Source organism: Oryza brachyantha, chromosome 2 (assembly GCF_000231095.2).
Source record: "Oryza brachyantha chromosome 2, ObraRS2, whole genome shotgun sequence".
Taxonomy (NCBI): Eukaryota; Viridiplantae; Streptophyta; class Magnoliopsida; order Poales; family Poaceae; genus Oryza; species Oryza brachyantha.
Window position 1 is genome coordinate 7,049,708 of NC_023164.2, and position 16,773 is coordinate 7,066,480.

General features: G+C 36.3%; 1 protein-coding gene across 1 annotated transcript; it reads right to left on the minus strand.

Annotated features, from left to right (window-relative positions):
• Window positions 1-8,819: 8,819 nt before the first annotated feature.
• On the minus strand, window positions 8,820-13,976 carry LOC102718897 (protein LIKE COV 1-like). Its single transcript, XM_006647083.3, has 7 exons — window positions 13,674-13,976; window positions 13,489-13,541; window positions 11,807-11,916; window positions 10,580-10,747; window positions 10,407-10,504; window positions 9,126-9,252; window positions 8,820-9,034 (listed from the first exon to the last, which is right to left on the minus strand). The coding sequence occupies exons 1-7, from the start codon at window positions 13,866-13,868 to the stop codon at window positions 8,937-8,939; spliced, it is 849 nt and encodes a 282-aa protein (XP_006647146.1). The 5' UTR covers window positions 13,869-13,976; the 3' UTR covers window positions 8,820-8,936.
• Window positions 13,977-16,773: the final 2,797 nt, after the last annotated feature.

A 16,773-nucleotide genomic window follows, 5' to 3' on the forward strand; every position in this document is an offset into this window, starting at 1 on the left:
CTGCAATAAATAACATAGAGAAATATTATATGATGTTTGATTGAAAAAATATTATAAAATATTTCCATTATTTTTTTAATAAGACAATTCAAACATTGAAAGAAAAAAGTCAAACATCTTATTTTACCTCCAATTTTTGCAAAAATTCGCCCCCTTTGTCCTCCCAACCCAACTATGAACAGTGCACTGGTCGGAATAGAAAACGGTTGGTAGTTGGGGGTATTTATAGCACGAATACACGCCTTAGACGGTTTTATAGAAATACCCGCCAAAGATAGTGGGATGTCAACTGTGACAGTTTGCAACTGAAAAAGCTGTCACAGGTGATGGCATACCAGAAACGACTTAAGCTGTACGGCCCGTCACAAGTGATGAGATATCACCTGTGACGGCTTTCCACGTTGGCCCGTCAGTGGTATCGAACACTAGTGACGGGCCGCTGCCAGGCCTAGCTCAGGCTACGGCAGGATGCCACACCTGTGACGGATATGGTTACAACCCGTCAGAGGTGATGGATAGCTTTGACCGGGCCTTTGGTCCGTCAGTGGTATACCGTCACAGATGTGACTTGTGACGTGGCGTTCTGGCGTAGTGATGCATATCGCTGGCACCATCGTGCATGGTAACTTGCTAAGTAATCCCAAGAAATTTGTGTCCGCCGCGACGTAAGAAAGCCTCAAATTAAACCAAATTAGAATCAAGAATCTTCTTAGGATATCAGCTGGCCAAACCAATTAAGGAGAGTAGGGAGAGAATGAATATTGGTTATAAAACGTAAGAATGTCGAATATCTCAAACTAATTAGAATTAAGAATTAATCTTCTTAGGATGTCAGCGAAACCAATTCAGGAGAAAATGAATAGTTTTTTTTTTTAAATGATCTTCTTAGGATGTCAGCGAAAGCAATCAAGGAGAAAATGAATTGTTATTTATAAATTTTAAAAATTTTATGTCAAAGCCACGTTTCGATCCTAGGACGGTTTATGGGCCAACCAAGCATGTGCTGCGCCAGTAATATCGTTTTGTTTCGAATTATACTGTATGCCCATGTCAATGCTACGACTCAATTTATTAATCAAAATAATATATCATAAATCATTTGAAATACAATCATATAAACCAAAAATTCGAAGCTATTTGTCTATCATGCAGATGTTAATCTGATTGATTAAGCATACTCTAAAAAATAGCACCAAACCACAAGTTAACAGTGACATTGCATAATTAATTATAGGTATAGGTTGGTACACATTGCGAGCCCAGTTGCATAATTAATTATAGGTATAGGTTGCATAATTAATTATAGGTATGTTTTCAATTTTGGATGGTAATTCTAGAACTTGTGAGCCCAATTTTACATACTAAGTTCAAAAACATTGCAACAACTAATTGATACAATAATTTCAGAATCCCTACAATATCAACTTTACACATAGCAAGGATAATTTTAATTGAATAATTCATTTTGTATTATCTAAAATTAACATAAATTTTATACTCTATAAAGCTAAATTGAATGAAAAATACTTTAAACAAACATGAGTTACATCCCACAAAACTTTCCATCTTCTTATAATAAATAAATATTTGTTGAGGTTTGTGTATTTCAAATGAAAAAAAAATGTCCAACTCTCAAATAATGCATAATTCAAAGTCTAAATTTTTTGAGTTTACACATAAATTTTGTTGTGTCTTCTAATATTATATAAAAAGATATTTAAATCAAATATTAAGTGATCTTCTAATAGCTAGCAAATATTTATCACATGATTACTTTTAAGTTTCAAAAAAATATATGGTAGTCTCTAACAAAGTGAAATTACTAATGATGTTTTAATTGGTTATGTTTCATGTTCGTTATTACCAGGATGTACTTATTTTTCAATGATTAAAAAATATTTTGCAGTAAGGCATCATTTGACAGATCAAGTAATTTACTTATTTTATAAAAAAAATGGCGGCAACAAAATATTCCTAGAACCCCAAATGCTCATTTCTATTTATTAGAGATTTATTTATGATGTTATTGTTAGTGATTTGGCTATTTGTTCCTCCAACAATATGGTATAGAGTCTTGATCGATCTTATGATGATCTTATGATTACCGCAACAGTGTTCAACATGAACTTTATTGTCTTAGTACCTAACGAGCTCGTGCCGACTTATGCTACTATGCATATATTACGATTGAATTTTGATTCTAAAGCTATACATCACATGTTTATAGACTATAAGATTGAAACTCTATTATCTATCTTTATATAAAACCTTTGTTATATAGAAAGTTTTCGCCTTCTTTTCTAATATATGGAAACTCTATAATTAGTAAGACAATTTCTAATTTATGAAGTCTATAATATGTAGAAAGTATGCAAAAGGAGAGCTGGAGTCTGCCCTAGCTATCTAATCTTATTAAGATAATTTTAACCATCGGATTTAAAAAATTCTTATTAAGATAATTTTAACCATTAAATTTAAAGAATGATAAATAAAGGATGTATAATGACTAAAAAAAGTAGGTGCACTATCCTACTATATTAAACAATGTCCTTAACAATTTCACATGCTTTGGATACATATAGTCTACCTAACGTCTTTGCACCGAAATCCCACTGGTCTCCATGTTGATTGGCCATTGGCGTTGGCTTTAATATGCCTCCCCACAGCATGCTGGTTCGTCGCCGCCACCGACCAGCCCCACGCTACTCCCCTCCTTCGGCTTCATGTGTCTCCCGCAGTCTCCCCCGCACCCCACCGCGCTGCCTTGCAGTCGACACTGACGATACCAAATGATACTATCTAGCAATAATAATTTTTGATTTCATCTGATATCAAATGATATTGTTGTTACCAGGTACCAACGATATCAATTAGTATCATCCGATATCAACTCGTACCACTCATCTAATACCAATGTGTGAAGCCTGATACATATATGGTTTGCCAAAAGCCACTAAACCGAGTCATGTTATCCTAGCGTGTGGTATCGGCCGTAATTTGCACCGGTGGGGTATCGTGTGACAATGGAGACCTCACCGGCATGGTTGAGCGTGCGGAGGTGCACAATGAATGTGGTGCGTGGACACGACCACACGCTCAACCTCACCGGCTTCTCTGGGCTCACGGAGGCATGCGGCAGTAGGAACGCGGTGCGGATATGGCTCTTTCATAACTCCTCCGGTGTTGTAGTTATCATGTTTATGGATAACATGTCATATAAACAAGATGCTATGTTCATGTACCACTTCCATTATTTAAAAAACAGAATTCATGTGTGATTGCATATTACGAACGCATCAGTTGCAATCAGGAAAAACAACTAGTTCCCTAGAGCAATTGTGTCTGAAAATACATACATAAAACGAAACGGGTCTGTATATGGGTCAGGTAAAACCACTCTTCCAGATCATACTAAATCATGCTCATCGTATTGTAAAAAATAACGGGATTAGTCTTTGAAACCACACAATTCACCACTGTTTGCCTCGCAATCACAAAAACTGGTGTGTTTCCTTCGTTGAACAATTTACTGTGACTAAACTGCTCAGTTATAAAAGAGCACATCTGACTTTACACAATGGGGTAGATAACATTTTGATTAGCCATGATATACCTGCGAGCCGTGGGATGTTGGAGATATCTGATATAAAAAACGATCGTTTTAAAGTTACGAAAGCATTTGAACTCGCTCATGCATTGGATTGCCTATGAAAATGTTGGATTCACTCATTCTGGTTTGGAGTTATGGCAACCAACTCATCACAAAGACACAACATAGTTTCAAATCATCATGAATAAGCAATTGTGCTTATAAAAGTAACGTGGATAGTGAGTTTATCTATGTTTGCCTTGTAAAATCTTATACATATCAAGCTGCCACGGAGCTTTTCTAGTTTTGTTATTAGCTTATAATGTTATGCAATTTTTAGCATTTCAGTAAATGAAAGAGATCGTGCGTGTAAAATTAACTTGATAAAAAAATCGATAAAGATAACATTAATCATAATTTGATTTTTTCCCCAATGAAAACATTAATCATAATTTGATTTTTTTCCCAATGAAAATATGAATCTATCTAAATACATCGTTGTCAGCTAGGCATGCGGAAAACTCACAATATAGGACCAGCTGACCAGTGATAGAAAGAACTTAAGAAATCGGAAATCTAACTTCATTAATGTGAACATGTCACTTATGCACTATTTATGGTAGCTAGAGTTGTAATATTAATCACCTGGTTACTGAAGCCATACAACCAAACCAACTTGAATGATTGAACACACCGCAGTTTGACTGTACATAGTTGATGCCTTTTTTTTTCTTCTCTTTCTTGTTGAGCAGATCGGTAGGAGTTCTCTGTTAGCACTCTTTCCATATTTTTTTATATGACACCGTTGACTTTTAGATTCACGTTTGACCATTCGTCTTATTAAAAAAATTATATAACTATTAATTATTTTGTTATAATATGATTTATTAATATAGAAACTTTAATTATGCATTATAATTTTGCATATTTGGATATAAATTTTGAATAAGACGAATGGTCAAATATGATTCTAAAAGTCAACAGTGTCATACATAAAAATATGGAGAGAGTAATTACTAAGAAGAGAAGCATGCGGCACGTTATTTAATTACAATCTCGTCATAGAGAGATGACTGGACAAGAGGGAAAGATGAAACATTACGAAGGTTCTAGACCATATTTGCAAAGCTCTCTCTGCATATTATGAAACATGGTCCTTATCATGCAACAAATTCTGAAAGAGTCTTCTATTTCATTCTTTCCATATGTTTCGCCACGTGATAATTGGCGCTGACCCCTGATTTTCTTAGTGATCTCAGCCATCGCCGAGCACCAGTCCGAAAAGTTGTCATAGTTTCAATTAGGAGGAAGCGCATTGACAAAATTTTGAAGTTGCTGTACCCTCTCCCACACCACGGCTGTGAATGTACAGTTCTTTCAGTATCTTCAAAGTTTTCTGAGCACAAGCTGCGTATCCAATTGCAAGGCCAATGTCGTTTTAACAAATTTCCTGCAGTTAGGGCTCTCTGATGTAGAACAGTAGAAGTAGTAGCCCCCCAAGGAAAGCTTGTTTTGGTTCAGCATTTGCCTTCCATATTGCATTGAGATAATCATGCACCAGCTGAGCCTTTGAACTGAGCAAGGCAGGCACTCTTAACTGAGAAGAGCCATCATTAGTCCAATTCCAGGTGATATCTGCATTCAACTGAATTGGTAGGATCGTTGATTTTGAAAGTAAACCGTTCATGTATCTCCTGATCTCCTCTGTCTAATTGGCTTCAGAAGACGTAACCAAATTGTTGTCAGGAAGTTCATCCTTTTAACTTCACTAATTTTACTCTTTGATTAGATAAACAAAAGATGGAGCGATATCTTCTCTTTTCTTCTTTTGTGTGGTAGAGGTTAAGATCTAGATTTGCATCATTAAAATATACATGGGAGAAGGCCAGAAGCACCACTTATTTGCATTGCACTGAACATGCCCATGCAGTAGAACTGAAGAAAGAAGCAGCACGCTTTCTTAAACAAGACAGAACATGGCATGTTCTGCAACTTTGCAAGACTGAAACAGAGCATTTTTCATACTACTACAAACCAATCATATCATAGGAAACAAACAGTTAGAGCTACTAGTTTCTTTGGATTACCCAGCAAGTTTCAGTAAATTAGGCAAAAAAAAATATGAACATGCAAGCTGATAACTTCATAAGACGACTCTGTTTAAGACCTTGACCGGATTAAATTAAACGTACATGCGTTAAGTTATCTTTTGAGTTGAAGACACGTTTGTGTATAGCCATTCGTCCCGTTGTGTGGAGTTTTCAGACTTCACACCAAACGTCTGATGGAGTAACACAGATGTACTGCATGCACCTTTACTACGTCAGTAGGAATTAAGCAAGCCAGTACAAGAACCGAAAGAATTGTTGACGATAATTAGCTCCGAGGCTACACGTGTACATTTGAATGAAACGATTGGATTGAACAGAATGATGTTGCCCTCCAGCTAGGAGAACTGTACAGTCCATTGGACCATATATTTTTTACCCTCTCCAGCTTTTTTTAAATGGTTGCCGCCATATACGACTAATTATTTATCTTACTATAAGTATTTTTTATACCCTCAAAAATATAAGTGGTTTTTAAAGTTCCTTTGATAGTAAAATAAATTGTAATAAATAAATAATAATTATGTAATTTTTGAAAAAAGTACAGACATATGTCTAAAAGTCAATTATGTAAATATTAAAAAATGACAATAATAATAATTTTCTTGATTTTGTGGAAAACAAGATCACTTTTTAATGCCAAACACCCAACTATGGTACACACACTTATAAGAGAGGCATCAAGTCAGTCGAAGGGTCCTCCCCAAAAGACCCTCTACCTAGAATATCTCCTCTATCTGAAGGGTCTTTCCATCGAATCTCCTCCACCCGAAGAATCCTCCATTGAAGGATGGATTTGGGCACCTCAAGTCCTATTTCCGGGCTCAACGTCCCAGTCTTGATGTCTCAATGCCATCGGGCCCGATGCCCGACATCACACATCATAAGGTAGTATCCAGGTTCCAACAACATAGTCCTTATAAAGGGTCCTATGGACCCCTGACATGCTCCACCTATTCGATATAATGCTGCACCTGCTACGGTCAATGTTAAATGCACATCATGACACATTTTTATCAATTCTATGCATTAAAGATAATAGAATACCTACTGACAGGGATATCACTGTGTAGTCCTATCATTCGCATTAAAAAAACGTTTCACCTCACATTAATTAGGCTACTAGACCCTTTCTATACTCTGCAGTGCTCCTTGATACCACGAAATGAGAGTAATGCCTAGGAAAGAGAGAGGATGGCCATGAACTAGACCTGTGGAGAGGAGAGCCACGTAGAAAAGGGCGAGCTCTAGCTTATGCTCCCTCTCACCTGTGACGTACCAAAAATTATGCTTACTTATTCGTGTCACTGTCTACAAAATAATTTATAGATGACATAGATAATCAGATTGCCTTTCAAATGTCCAACCTAACATATATATATACCGTACTGCTGCTTGCTTTTTAATAAAGTCAGACTTTAATTTTTGTTTGCTACAATCTTTTCTATTAGACAGTACTCCTTTATGAGGCTTCCTAAATTTATTTAGATTTATTTATATATCCGTGTATATATTTTTATATGTGTCTAGATTAATTAGTACGCATATGAATCTAAACAAACCAGAAAGTCTAATATAAAACAGAGAGAATAGATTAGCAGGGTATGGGATTCTGCAGATAGTAAGGTACTCGATTATGCCGTCCTTGTTTCCGTGACCAGCATAATTTATTAATTTTCAATTATCCTTTCGAGAAAACATGAAAGAGGAAAAACTCCACTCCTTTTCCATGAGATTCTTTCCAAACAGCTAAATACTACATTTAAAAGAATTACAAAAAATTGCTTAAAAAGTATATTTAATTATTTTAAGTTTAGAGTAGCTAATACTCCATCCCTAAATATTTGACACCGTTGACTTTTTATACACGTTTGACTACTCATCTCATTCAAAAAATTTACATAATTATTAATTACTTTTATATCATTTCATTTATTGTTAAATATACTTTTATGTGTATATATAGTTTTACATATTTGACAAAAAAAATTAAATAAAATAAATAGTCAAACGTATATAAAAAAGTCAATGACGTCAAATATTTAGGGACTGAACGAGGATGTAACATTTATTTTACCACCGTTCACTAATAGCACACTTCATTTTACATGACTCTTATTTTCTCCTTTGCTCCTCAAACTCACCCAAATATATAATCATGCACTGATGCACCCAAACTCACCCAAATATATAATCATGCACTGATGCACCTAAACCAGCTCTGATTTGAAAATCCGTGTTAAATGTGTGGGATTACGAGTACTTTTTTCTTTCATAGCTTTTTTTTAAGTACTCCCTCCGTTTTACGATATAAGATTTTCTAGTCTTTCTATATTTATATATATGCTTATATACATTTGATAAATTTATATAATACTAAAATGTCTTACAATATGAAACATGGGTAAATTTAAGGGGAAGCTAGCAGGCTCTAGCCCTCTACGCGCTAGATTCCATGTGGAAAATAGAGGAGAGCAGAGGGCAGAGGGAGAAGAAGAGAGGAGGAAGAAGAAGAGGGGCTGAAGATAATTAGCCTCTTTAACCGATCCGCCACTGACGAAGTTGTATCATTTATCCCTGTCAAAACTGACTCTGCCTATCTGCATAACTAAGAAAAATTAACATGATTTCTTCGACAAGAGACAGAACGCCAACTGCAAGACTGAAACAGGTTGCACACTACCATAACCAATCATAGGCAATACACAAGGTCCGGATTACCCAACTAGGTCAGCAAACAAACTGTGGAGATGCAGACCTCCAAACTGACAGCTTCCTCTCACGACCATGTCTAAGAGCTTAACTGGAATAAAATCAACTAACAAGTATTTTTAGTTAAAGGCACGTTTACATGTAGTGATACATTCATGTGTATAATATTCAGGCAACAAAATCTCACTGTCGTAAACACAAACACATGCACATTAACTATGCCATAGCAAGGTAGTGACAACTGGAAAAGATTTTTCAGACAATCAGAACTACAATTCCCTCTTAACCAAATAATGAAGCGAATAAACTGTTACCTAGACCGTCAGGACAACTCTACTACCTCAAGAAGCTCCGACCAAGAAACGAGTCCAAACACGTGCATTTGAATGGAGTGGTTGCTCTCGTGTGTGTGCCGCATGATTTGCATCCAGCAAGGAGAACTGTACATTCTATTGGATCCTATCCTTGTACTTACAGGAACCAGTAACATAGAATTACAAATGGACTCTGGCAAGTAGGAGGTTATCTTAGCTTCGACTAGATCTCATCCTATTCCATTGGTTCTGCTCGGTTTCGACTATGGATAAAACTTGAGGCATTGACATGCCCCCTGACACAACAATCTCTGCAAAACATGAAACAAAAGCCATTACCACAGTATTCAAGTTGTAGGGATGGAAATGCATTTAGCATAGGCAAACAGATGATGCGCATACCAATGCCTTCACGAACAGACAAGTTTGGTCTAATCACATCACTTGAGTTGACCAGAAATATGTCCCCAATGTATAGATGATTGGTTGGTACATATACACAGTACATCTGTTCCTCACTGGAATAACCCTGGTGAAAGGAAGTAAACGTGTTATTTTGTGCATACATTTAATTCGCTAAAAGTATGCAACTGAAGAATGCTGGCGCAAGTAAACGCACAATCAATTCTACATATGCATAGTTGGCCAAAAGTATGCATCTGAGAAATGCTGGTGCAAATAGAACAAGAACTTCCAGAGAAAATATCTAGTGTAACATATCAACTAAGACAACATAAGAATTGCACTGCCTGCAAACATATGAAGGAAGTTACACATATTTGGAAAAGCAAATGGATAAATTGAAACTATCCAATGAACTCATTCAAATACTAACAGTTTAACAAGGAGTGACTATCAGATTTTTCCATTCAAGCTACTCACAACACTTTCCAGTTTCCACCTGGTAGTTGGAAAAATCTATGGGGAATTGCTCAAACACTTGTTTCCTTCAAGTGCTTTTCCTAGGCCAGTCCTAAATTTACAACATCAGCACTCAGTACATTAAGTTAATATCAAGATATTGGGCAAGCTCAATTGTGCAAAAAGAGAAAAAAAACAAACAGCATGCACTAATATATCCATTATAACTAATAAATTAACTATCACTGCAATTACCATATCTTCATTTTTCTTACAGTTTAGCCAACAACCTCTTCTCCCTTCCTATTCATGTGCATTCCTGATATTTGGAAAATCTAGTGCTACCACTGCACTAATTACCACAGGACACCCTCCAGAGCACCAGTGCACCACTGATACTCTAAGTGATAGAATATCATGCCTAAATAGCAGTTAAACCTCCTGCCGTCATGTGTGAATGTCATGCAGCTATACACCACACAGAATGTCAGAATCACTAAAACTATAGATACTGTAGCTTGCAATGAACCATTGTGTTGGAGCACTATCACTTTAGTTGGTTAGGTGAATTCATCTCTCACAATTTGTTAGCCAATTTTGTTAGTTGCCTTCAGTTTGTGTAAACGTTCAACAATCCACAATAGGCTCCATAACGTTATCTGTGGCAGCTTTTTTTTAAAAGTGTTTAATCACATCACCAAAAAATTGGCGAAATAATCTCAAGCAAATGTAATGCATCAAAAATAAATATATCAGTATGAGTACGATACTAGGAAATAAAGAGATAGCAATCCAATTATAATTAGTTGGCATCGCTCTAACCTGAAGTAGAACTTCTGAAGTAATAAATCCAAATGCATATTCGCCAATTCTGGGATGCCTTATAATGACCACTTCCTTGAATGCATGTTTGTTTTGATCTGCATCAAAAACCGCGTTAGTGATCGACAATTAAATTGTGATTTATATAATCAAATTAAGGTGGTGAATATAACCAGGTGAAATGGCAGCACTGATCTGCTTGGATGCATTGTAAATATGGCGAACAAATGGCATTCGCTTTATAAACCACTCTCCCAGACCAAGGATAGATGCTCCCAGCCAAGATGACATGAACACACCAACCACAAAAATGAATGATATTGAAGTTACGAAACCAAGTCCTGCATAAAAGGTGAAAGTCATCAACTTCAGAATACAGTAGAAATCCATCATAAACCTTGAGAACCCGCAGTGGAAAGAAGACACAAGAGTCTGTACTAAAGGAGAATAAACATGCAAAGAATGCACACTAAACAGGTTATAAACTTTGAAAATTGTGCTATGACATCTAATTATACACTTAATAAGAGCACAGAGATGGGCACACAAGTATATAAGAGATCTACCATTAGAAAAATTAAGCACAAAACGTGTATTTCTTAAGAGGGTACAAGTTTGTGCATAAATAGCATTGTAAGGTCTGCCTGATTCTTGTATGAACAAGAGAGATTTGCATCACGAAATATGAGGTAAACATAACTTACTGGTTTCATATAGCATGTAGCAATATTATGTGCAGTGGATCATGCAAATTTAAGAACAAACAACCAAATAGACCATGATCTGCTTCCAAACTGAATTAATGCATATTGTTCAGGAATGTGTGAAATTAAGTTTAGAACAGTTATAAAGAAAGAACGATGTGTACATTGAAGTATATGGAGTTACACAGAAATGGGCTTTGTAGTCCTTTAGAATCATAATTTGGATGTCATCGACATGTAACAACCATAGGATAATTAGTCGTTCAGAAGAAATCAAACTATCAACACAAGATAAAAAGCTGAGTGATCTGGTCATCGTGTCTACCAAAAAAAAAAACCCTAACTGTGTACAACAAAGTATGAAATGGGAGAGGCATTATACATGATAATGTGAATAAAGGTTTGAATGGCAATAATAGCCTATCAGTTATCGATAGTTAGTGCATATATCTATTACACTGCAAATCTATAGCACATATATATATTTGTGATAATTCAAAGGAAGAGGTTAGTGATACTTATAGAATGAATGAATCTATGGTGGGAAGGAATATTGCTATTGTTGGTATGGAGCAAAGTAAAGAGTAGTTCTCAAATGGTACAAACAAAACACGCTTCTATAGGATTCTAATTCTCTTGATCTACAAAGGCATCAATATGTACCAACAACCACAGTAGTTCAAGTATTGTGCATACCAAATATATTTATTCCAAGATGAGCATATATTGGCGAGAAAAATCCATCCACGAAGCGAAAGAACCACCATGTGATATAGAATGTAACGGCAATTGGAAAGAGGATTACGCTGAAACAGAAGGGAGAAATCTATAAGCTTTTAAGCAATTGAGGTACAACTTCACTGATGTTAGTATTAAGCTTCTTACTTAAGTACACAAAAAGCTTCTTACTTAAGTACACAAACCTGCAATAACCTTTGCAATATACTCCCTCTAGTCAAAAATGTGATCGGTAGAACTAAAAACAGTTCTCCCAACATCAAATAAACTTGACTAGAGGGAGTAATTGGTTAAGATAGTACACTATGTACTCATGAAAAATTATTACATTAGAATGTCATGCCCCATAGATCATTTACCAACAGGCAGTCGGAACATAGAAACCACAGAAAGTATTCATGCTACCATTGCAAAATAGAAATTTAGCTTACATACCCGGCAGTCTGGCACTATGTTTGCATATTTTTTTTCATTCCTGTAGGCAAAGACCAACCAGCATTTGATAGGCAATTCTATTAATGTCATTTTTTTGTATCGAGACAGTTCATCTCTTATGTGAAAGATATTCGATAAGTACAAGAGAAAAGGAAGTGAATCAATGAAAAGGATAAATTGCATGAGATTGGAAAAAGAGTGGCAATTGGGTGGAATAATAAATATACATTCTAGCATTCTTAGACTCCTGTTCTCTCCAAATATACCAAGTTCAGGAAAGCATAGGCTACTGTCCCGTCAGATTGAGATCTGTGATCAATAAAGCTTACATCAAATCCAGTTCATGCATGTTCACTTGTAATCTGCATCTATCATATCATCTTACTGGAGAAATGCGACTATGCACCATTCAAGTGATATCAAACCGGTTTCTGTTGTTCTCGCAAAACAACAAACTTCATCCCATGCTAGCATATATTTTACTTTCAGTTACACCTCAAGGAAGTATGATCTGACTCGATTATCGAGCACAGTTAGGAAAACATACTGAGCAGTTCAACTAGTACAGTGCCCAGGACATAAGGTCAATTAGTTTGAAGGGCTCTGAACAACAAGATGTGCCTACTCTGAGTTACAATTCATTTTTTTCAATGGAAGTACCAAAAATCAAATTGGGAACAGTGAAGTGCCAACTGGCAATCATGAAAAGGTTCTGTATTTTTCAAAGGTTTTAGCATCACTATTGTTCAACAAGAAAAATATGAGCAGCACAAGCACAACTGTGCAAAATTTTCAATCGCCAAAACTTTTGTGCTTCACCACAGTCCCAGTTCACATAACTAAAAGTCTGAATCTCATTGCTCGAATCAAGAGGGAAGCACCATTGGCATCACACAATATAAATAAATAAATAAATGGTACCATCATCCCAAACTAAACACGACTATGGCATTCATCCAGATTCAGTTCGGTGGATTCCAATCCAACAGCACACCAAACGAACCTGCCACAAGTTTGACGTGTTCTGTACCCTAACACATAACATCTAAAGCTTAAAGATACCAGTTTTCCCACCGCGGCAATCCATCAGCCCAATTGCGCATCGCACAAGTAGCACTACGAAATTCGGGTCAATTCTGAACCTCAAGCAAAATCCTACGACAAAACTGAGGAGCAAAATCACAGAAAACGAACAGCAGACGTACCATCCGGTCATGAACTTCTTGGACGCCCAGCTATGCACAACCTTATGAAACGCCTGAAAACAAGAAACACACCAACAAAAACAAAAAAAGGCGTCACATTTCGAAACCCGCATTACCACCTCAACCCCAGATCAAATCTGGCCCCGAGACACGCACATGCCACGGGCAGGACGAGGCGCGGGTACCTCACGGCCCGTCTGCGCGGCGGCCGAGGCGGCGGAGGCGGAGGAAGGCTTAGACTCGTCGTCGGAGTCGGGGCTGGCGGCGGAAGGGGACACAGCGGCGGCGGCGGAGGCGGGCGGGACGAGCAGCAGCTCGCGGTCCCGGTCGCGGGCGGGCATGGGGATGTGCACCGAGGGCTTGGCGTCGCCCATCGCCATTCCGGGGAGGGGATCCTTCTCCCTCGCCGAGCTGCTGCCGACTTCCCCTCTCTCTCTCTCTCGCTTCTTGTTTTTGGGTATGTTTGGGATTTTGTTTCTTTGTGTTGTGCTTCGTTGTTTGCTAGGCGGTCCATGGTATTGGACATTATTTTGGACTAAAATATCCCAGAATTTCTTCTTTATTTTTTTTAGCTGAGTTGTTTCATTTTTGGTAAATAATTAAAAAGGGGTAATTTTATTTTTACCCCTATTTCAATCTCTAATACTGATTTTAACCTTTTTAAAGCTTTTATTTTTACCCATGTTTTTTTAAACTCAATTAAGTGTCTACCTCTTATTTGGATGAAGTGTACTAATGGTGTTAAATTAGCCGTTAAAGTATTAGTTTATTCTTTGTCAGGAGTTTTATTTTTACCTATATATTTCTAATAGTGTTTCTATTGATGTATATATATTTATTGATGTATATATATTGTTGTGATTTAGAATGAACAAAAAAAACTTCAATGATTAAAAAAATACAAGGATAAAAAATGAAATTTCCAAAAAAGGGTAAAATGGTACCTTAACGACTGACTTAACACCGACTTAACACCACTAGTATTCTCCATCTAAAAGAGGGTTAACACCACTAGTATTCTCCATCTAAAAGAGAGGTAGACTGTTGATTGTGTTAAAAAAACAGGGATAAAAATAAAAACCCTAAAAAAGAGAGATAAAATCAATATTAGAGGTCAAAACATGAGTAAGAACAAAATTGTCCCAATTAAAAACCCCTCATGTAGGTTACTAGTCCATGTTTGTATTTGAGAGATAAAGAAAATATATAGTACATTTTTTGTTTAGTTATATAGGAGTATCAGATAATACAAGAAATCACAATACTATTACTATTATTATAAATAAGACAATAAATATTGGTTAACCAAAAGGTAGTTGAGATTGAGGGATTGAAGTACTATCTAATTCTTTTGATAGTTATTTGAAAGTATTAATTTGATGGGTAACTTTTGCATAGACTTTTTTAAGCAAATGCACCAGTAAGAGCTTCGGAAATGTAATGATAAAAATTTAAATTCAACAATTGGAAATGAACACCCTATCTTTTTGCTTCTGCTTATACTTATACGCCAAAATTTAAATTTTTCAACATTAAATTTAGAGTAGATTTTGAGATTTTTTTAACTAAGTTTATTTATTAGCTTTTGCTTTACATAGCTATACATACATACATACATACATACATACATACATACATACATACATACATACATACATACATATATATATATATATATATATATATATATATATATACATATATATACATATAATTCACAAATTATTTTTCGTTTGTAAATATGCCAATCATCCCTGAATGCCATAGTTTCGGTATCCCATACCACCAACAACACAGCAACACTGACAAATTGCACTACAAACCTATGAGCCAATTGTTGCCACTGAAAAGTTAATAACTCAAATCCTAAAGTTCTAACATGACAAACAAGCCATATTACATCTTCATCAGAGAGCACATCACGGTCGAAATAAAGTAATCAACAAAAATCGAAAAAAAAAAGGAATAACAGCAAAAGGCACTGAACAAGCACAAGTCAGGTGGGCTGAATTCGCTGGTGTGCTAAATTAGTCTGGGAACTGAGGGGAAAGCGGTGGGCCGAATTCATTAAACGGCATCAAGTGGCTTTAACAGTTTAACTCCTGTGGGCTCTGTTTCTTACCGAACCTACCTTCGTCCTGGTCGGCCCGCTACTCGCCACAAAGGCTCCATTCTTTGCCTAAGGGTTCTTTACAAAAATTTTTCCGCTTATATGCGCACGTTTATTAAACTGCTAAATGATGGTATTTTTTCTAAAAATATTTTATATTTCATCATCTTATTGGTCTAAAATAAATTTTTAACTTTGTAGCAGCTAAAATCGTTTACACTATTAAGTAGCTATAAAAAAATCAGATAACTTTTTATCTTTCATCAAAAATCAACAAAAGAACTCATCAAAGAGATAAGATACACCTACAAACACGTGTTTCGCTAGTGGCAGGTTGCAGCGAGTAGGGATGAAACTTGTTCGGATATTTTCCGTCCGACCGAAGCAATTTTTGTGGATACGGACTGATTCGGTCCGATAGTTCCAGATATTTTTGGATTCTGAAACAAATTTATATTTTTTTTGGATGAAAAAATAAATATAGTACGAGTGATATCCGTCAAGAGCTTCGGCCTTGACATGTATGGTGTATCAGTTGAATGCATGAGATTATGGCTGCGTTTGAGATAGATTTCTAAATGTTGTATTTTGTGCAAAATATTTCCATATCAAATCTCGTCATTTGATCTTTTAAAATTAAGATTTTTATTTTTTTACAATTTAATTTAGTTATTTATAACCTTAAATAATACCCTAACTCTTTTATTAGACGTCGTTGGCATTTGAGTTTACATTTATTCAGACGTATTATTCTAAACAAATTATATACTGACTAATTATTTTGTTGTGATTTGGTTTATTATAAAAAACTCTAACTTGTAATTTTGCACATTTCTACAAAAGTTTAAGTAAGATGAACAGTTAGACTAAGTAGGATTTGGGGTAGAAAGGGGGTTAGAGCATCTCCAACGGCCTCTCTAAAATAGACTCTCCACTTACTCTCTCCATTGCAAGTCTATGACAAATAGGGCCCACATGTCAGTCTCTACTAGTCTTCTTCCTCCTCTTCCACCCATTTCCTCCCCTTCCTCTCCTCTATCATCTATCAGGTAGCAGAGGCAAGCGATGGGGCGACGGCAGGCATGGCCATGCGGGGAGGCAGCACGCGCGACGCCCCGTGAGCTAGAGCAGCGCGGGGAGGCGGCGTGCCCGGCGCCGCGACGCCGGAGCGGCAC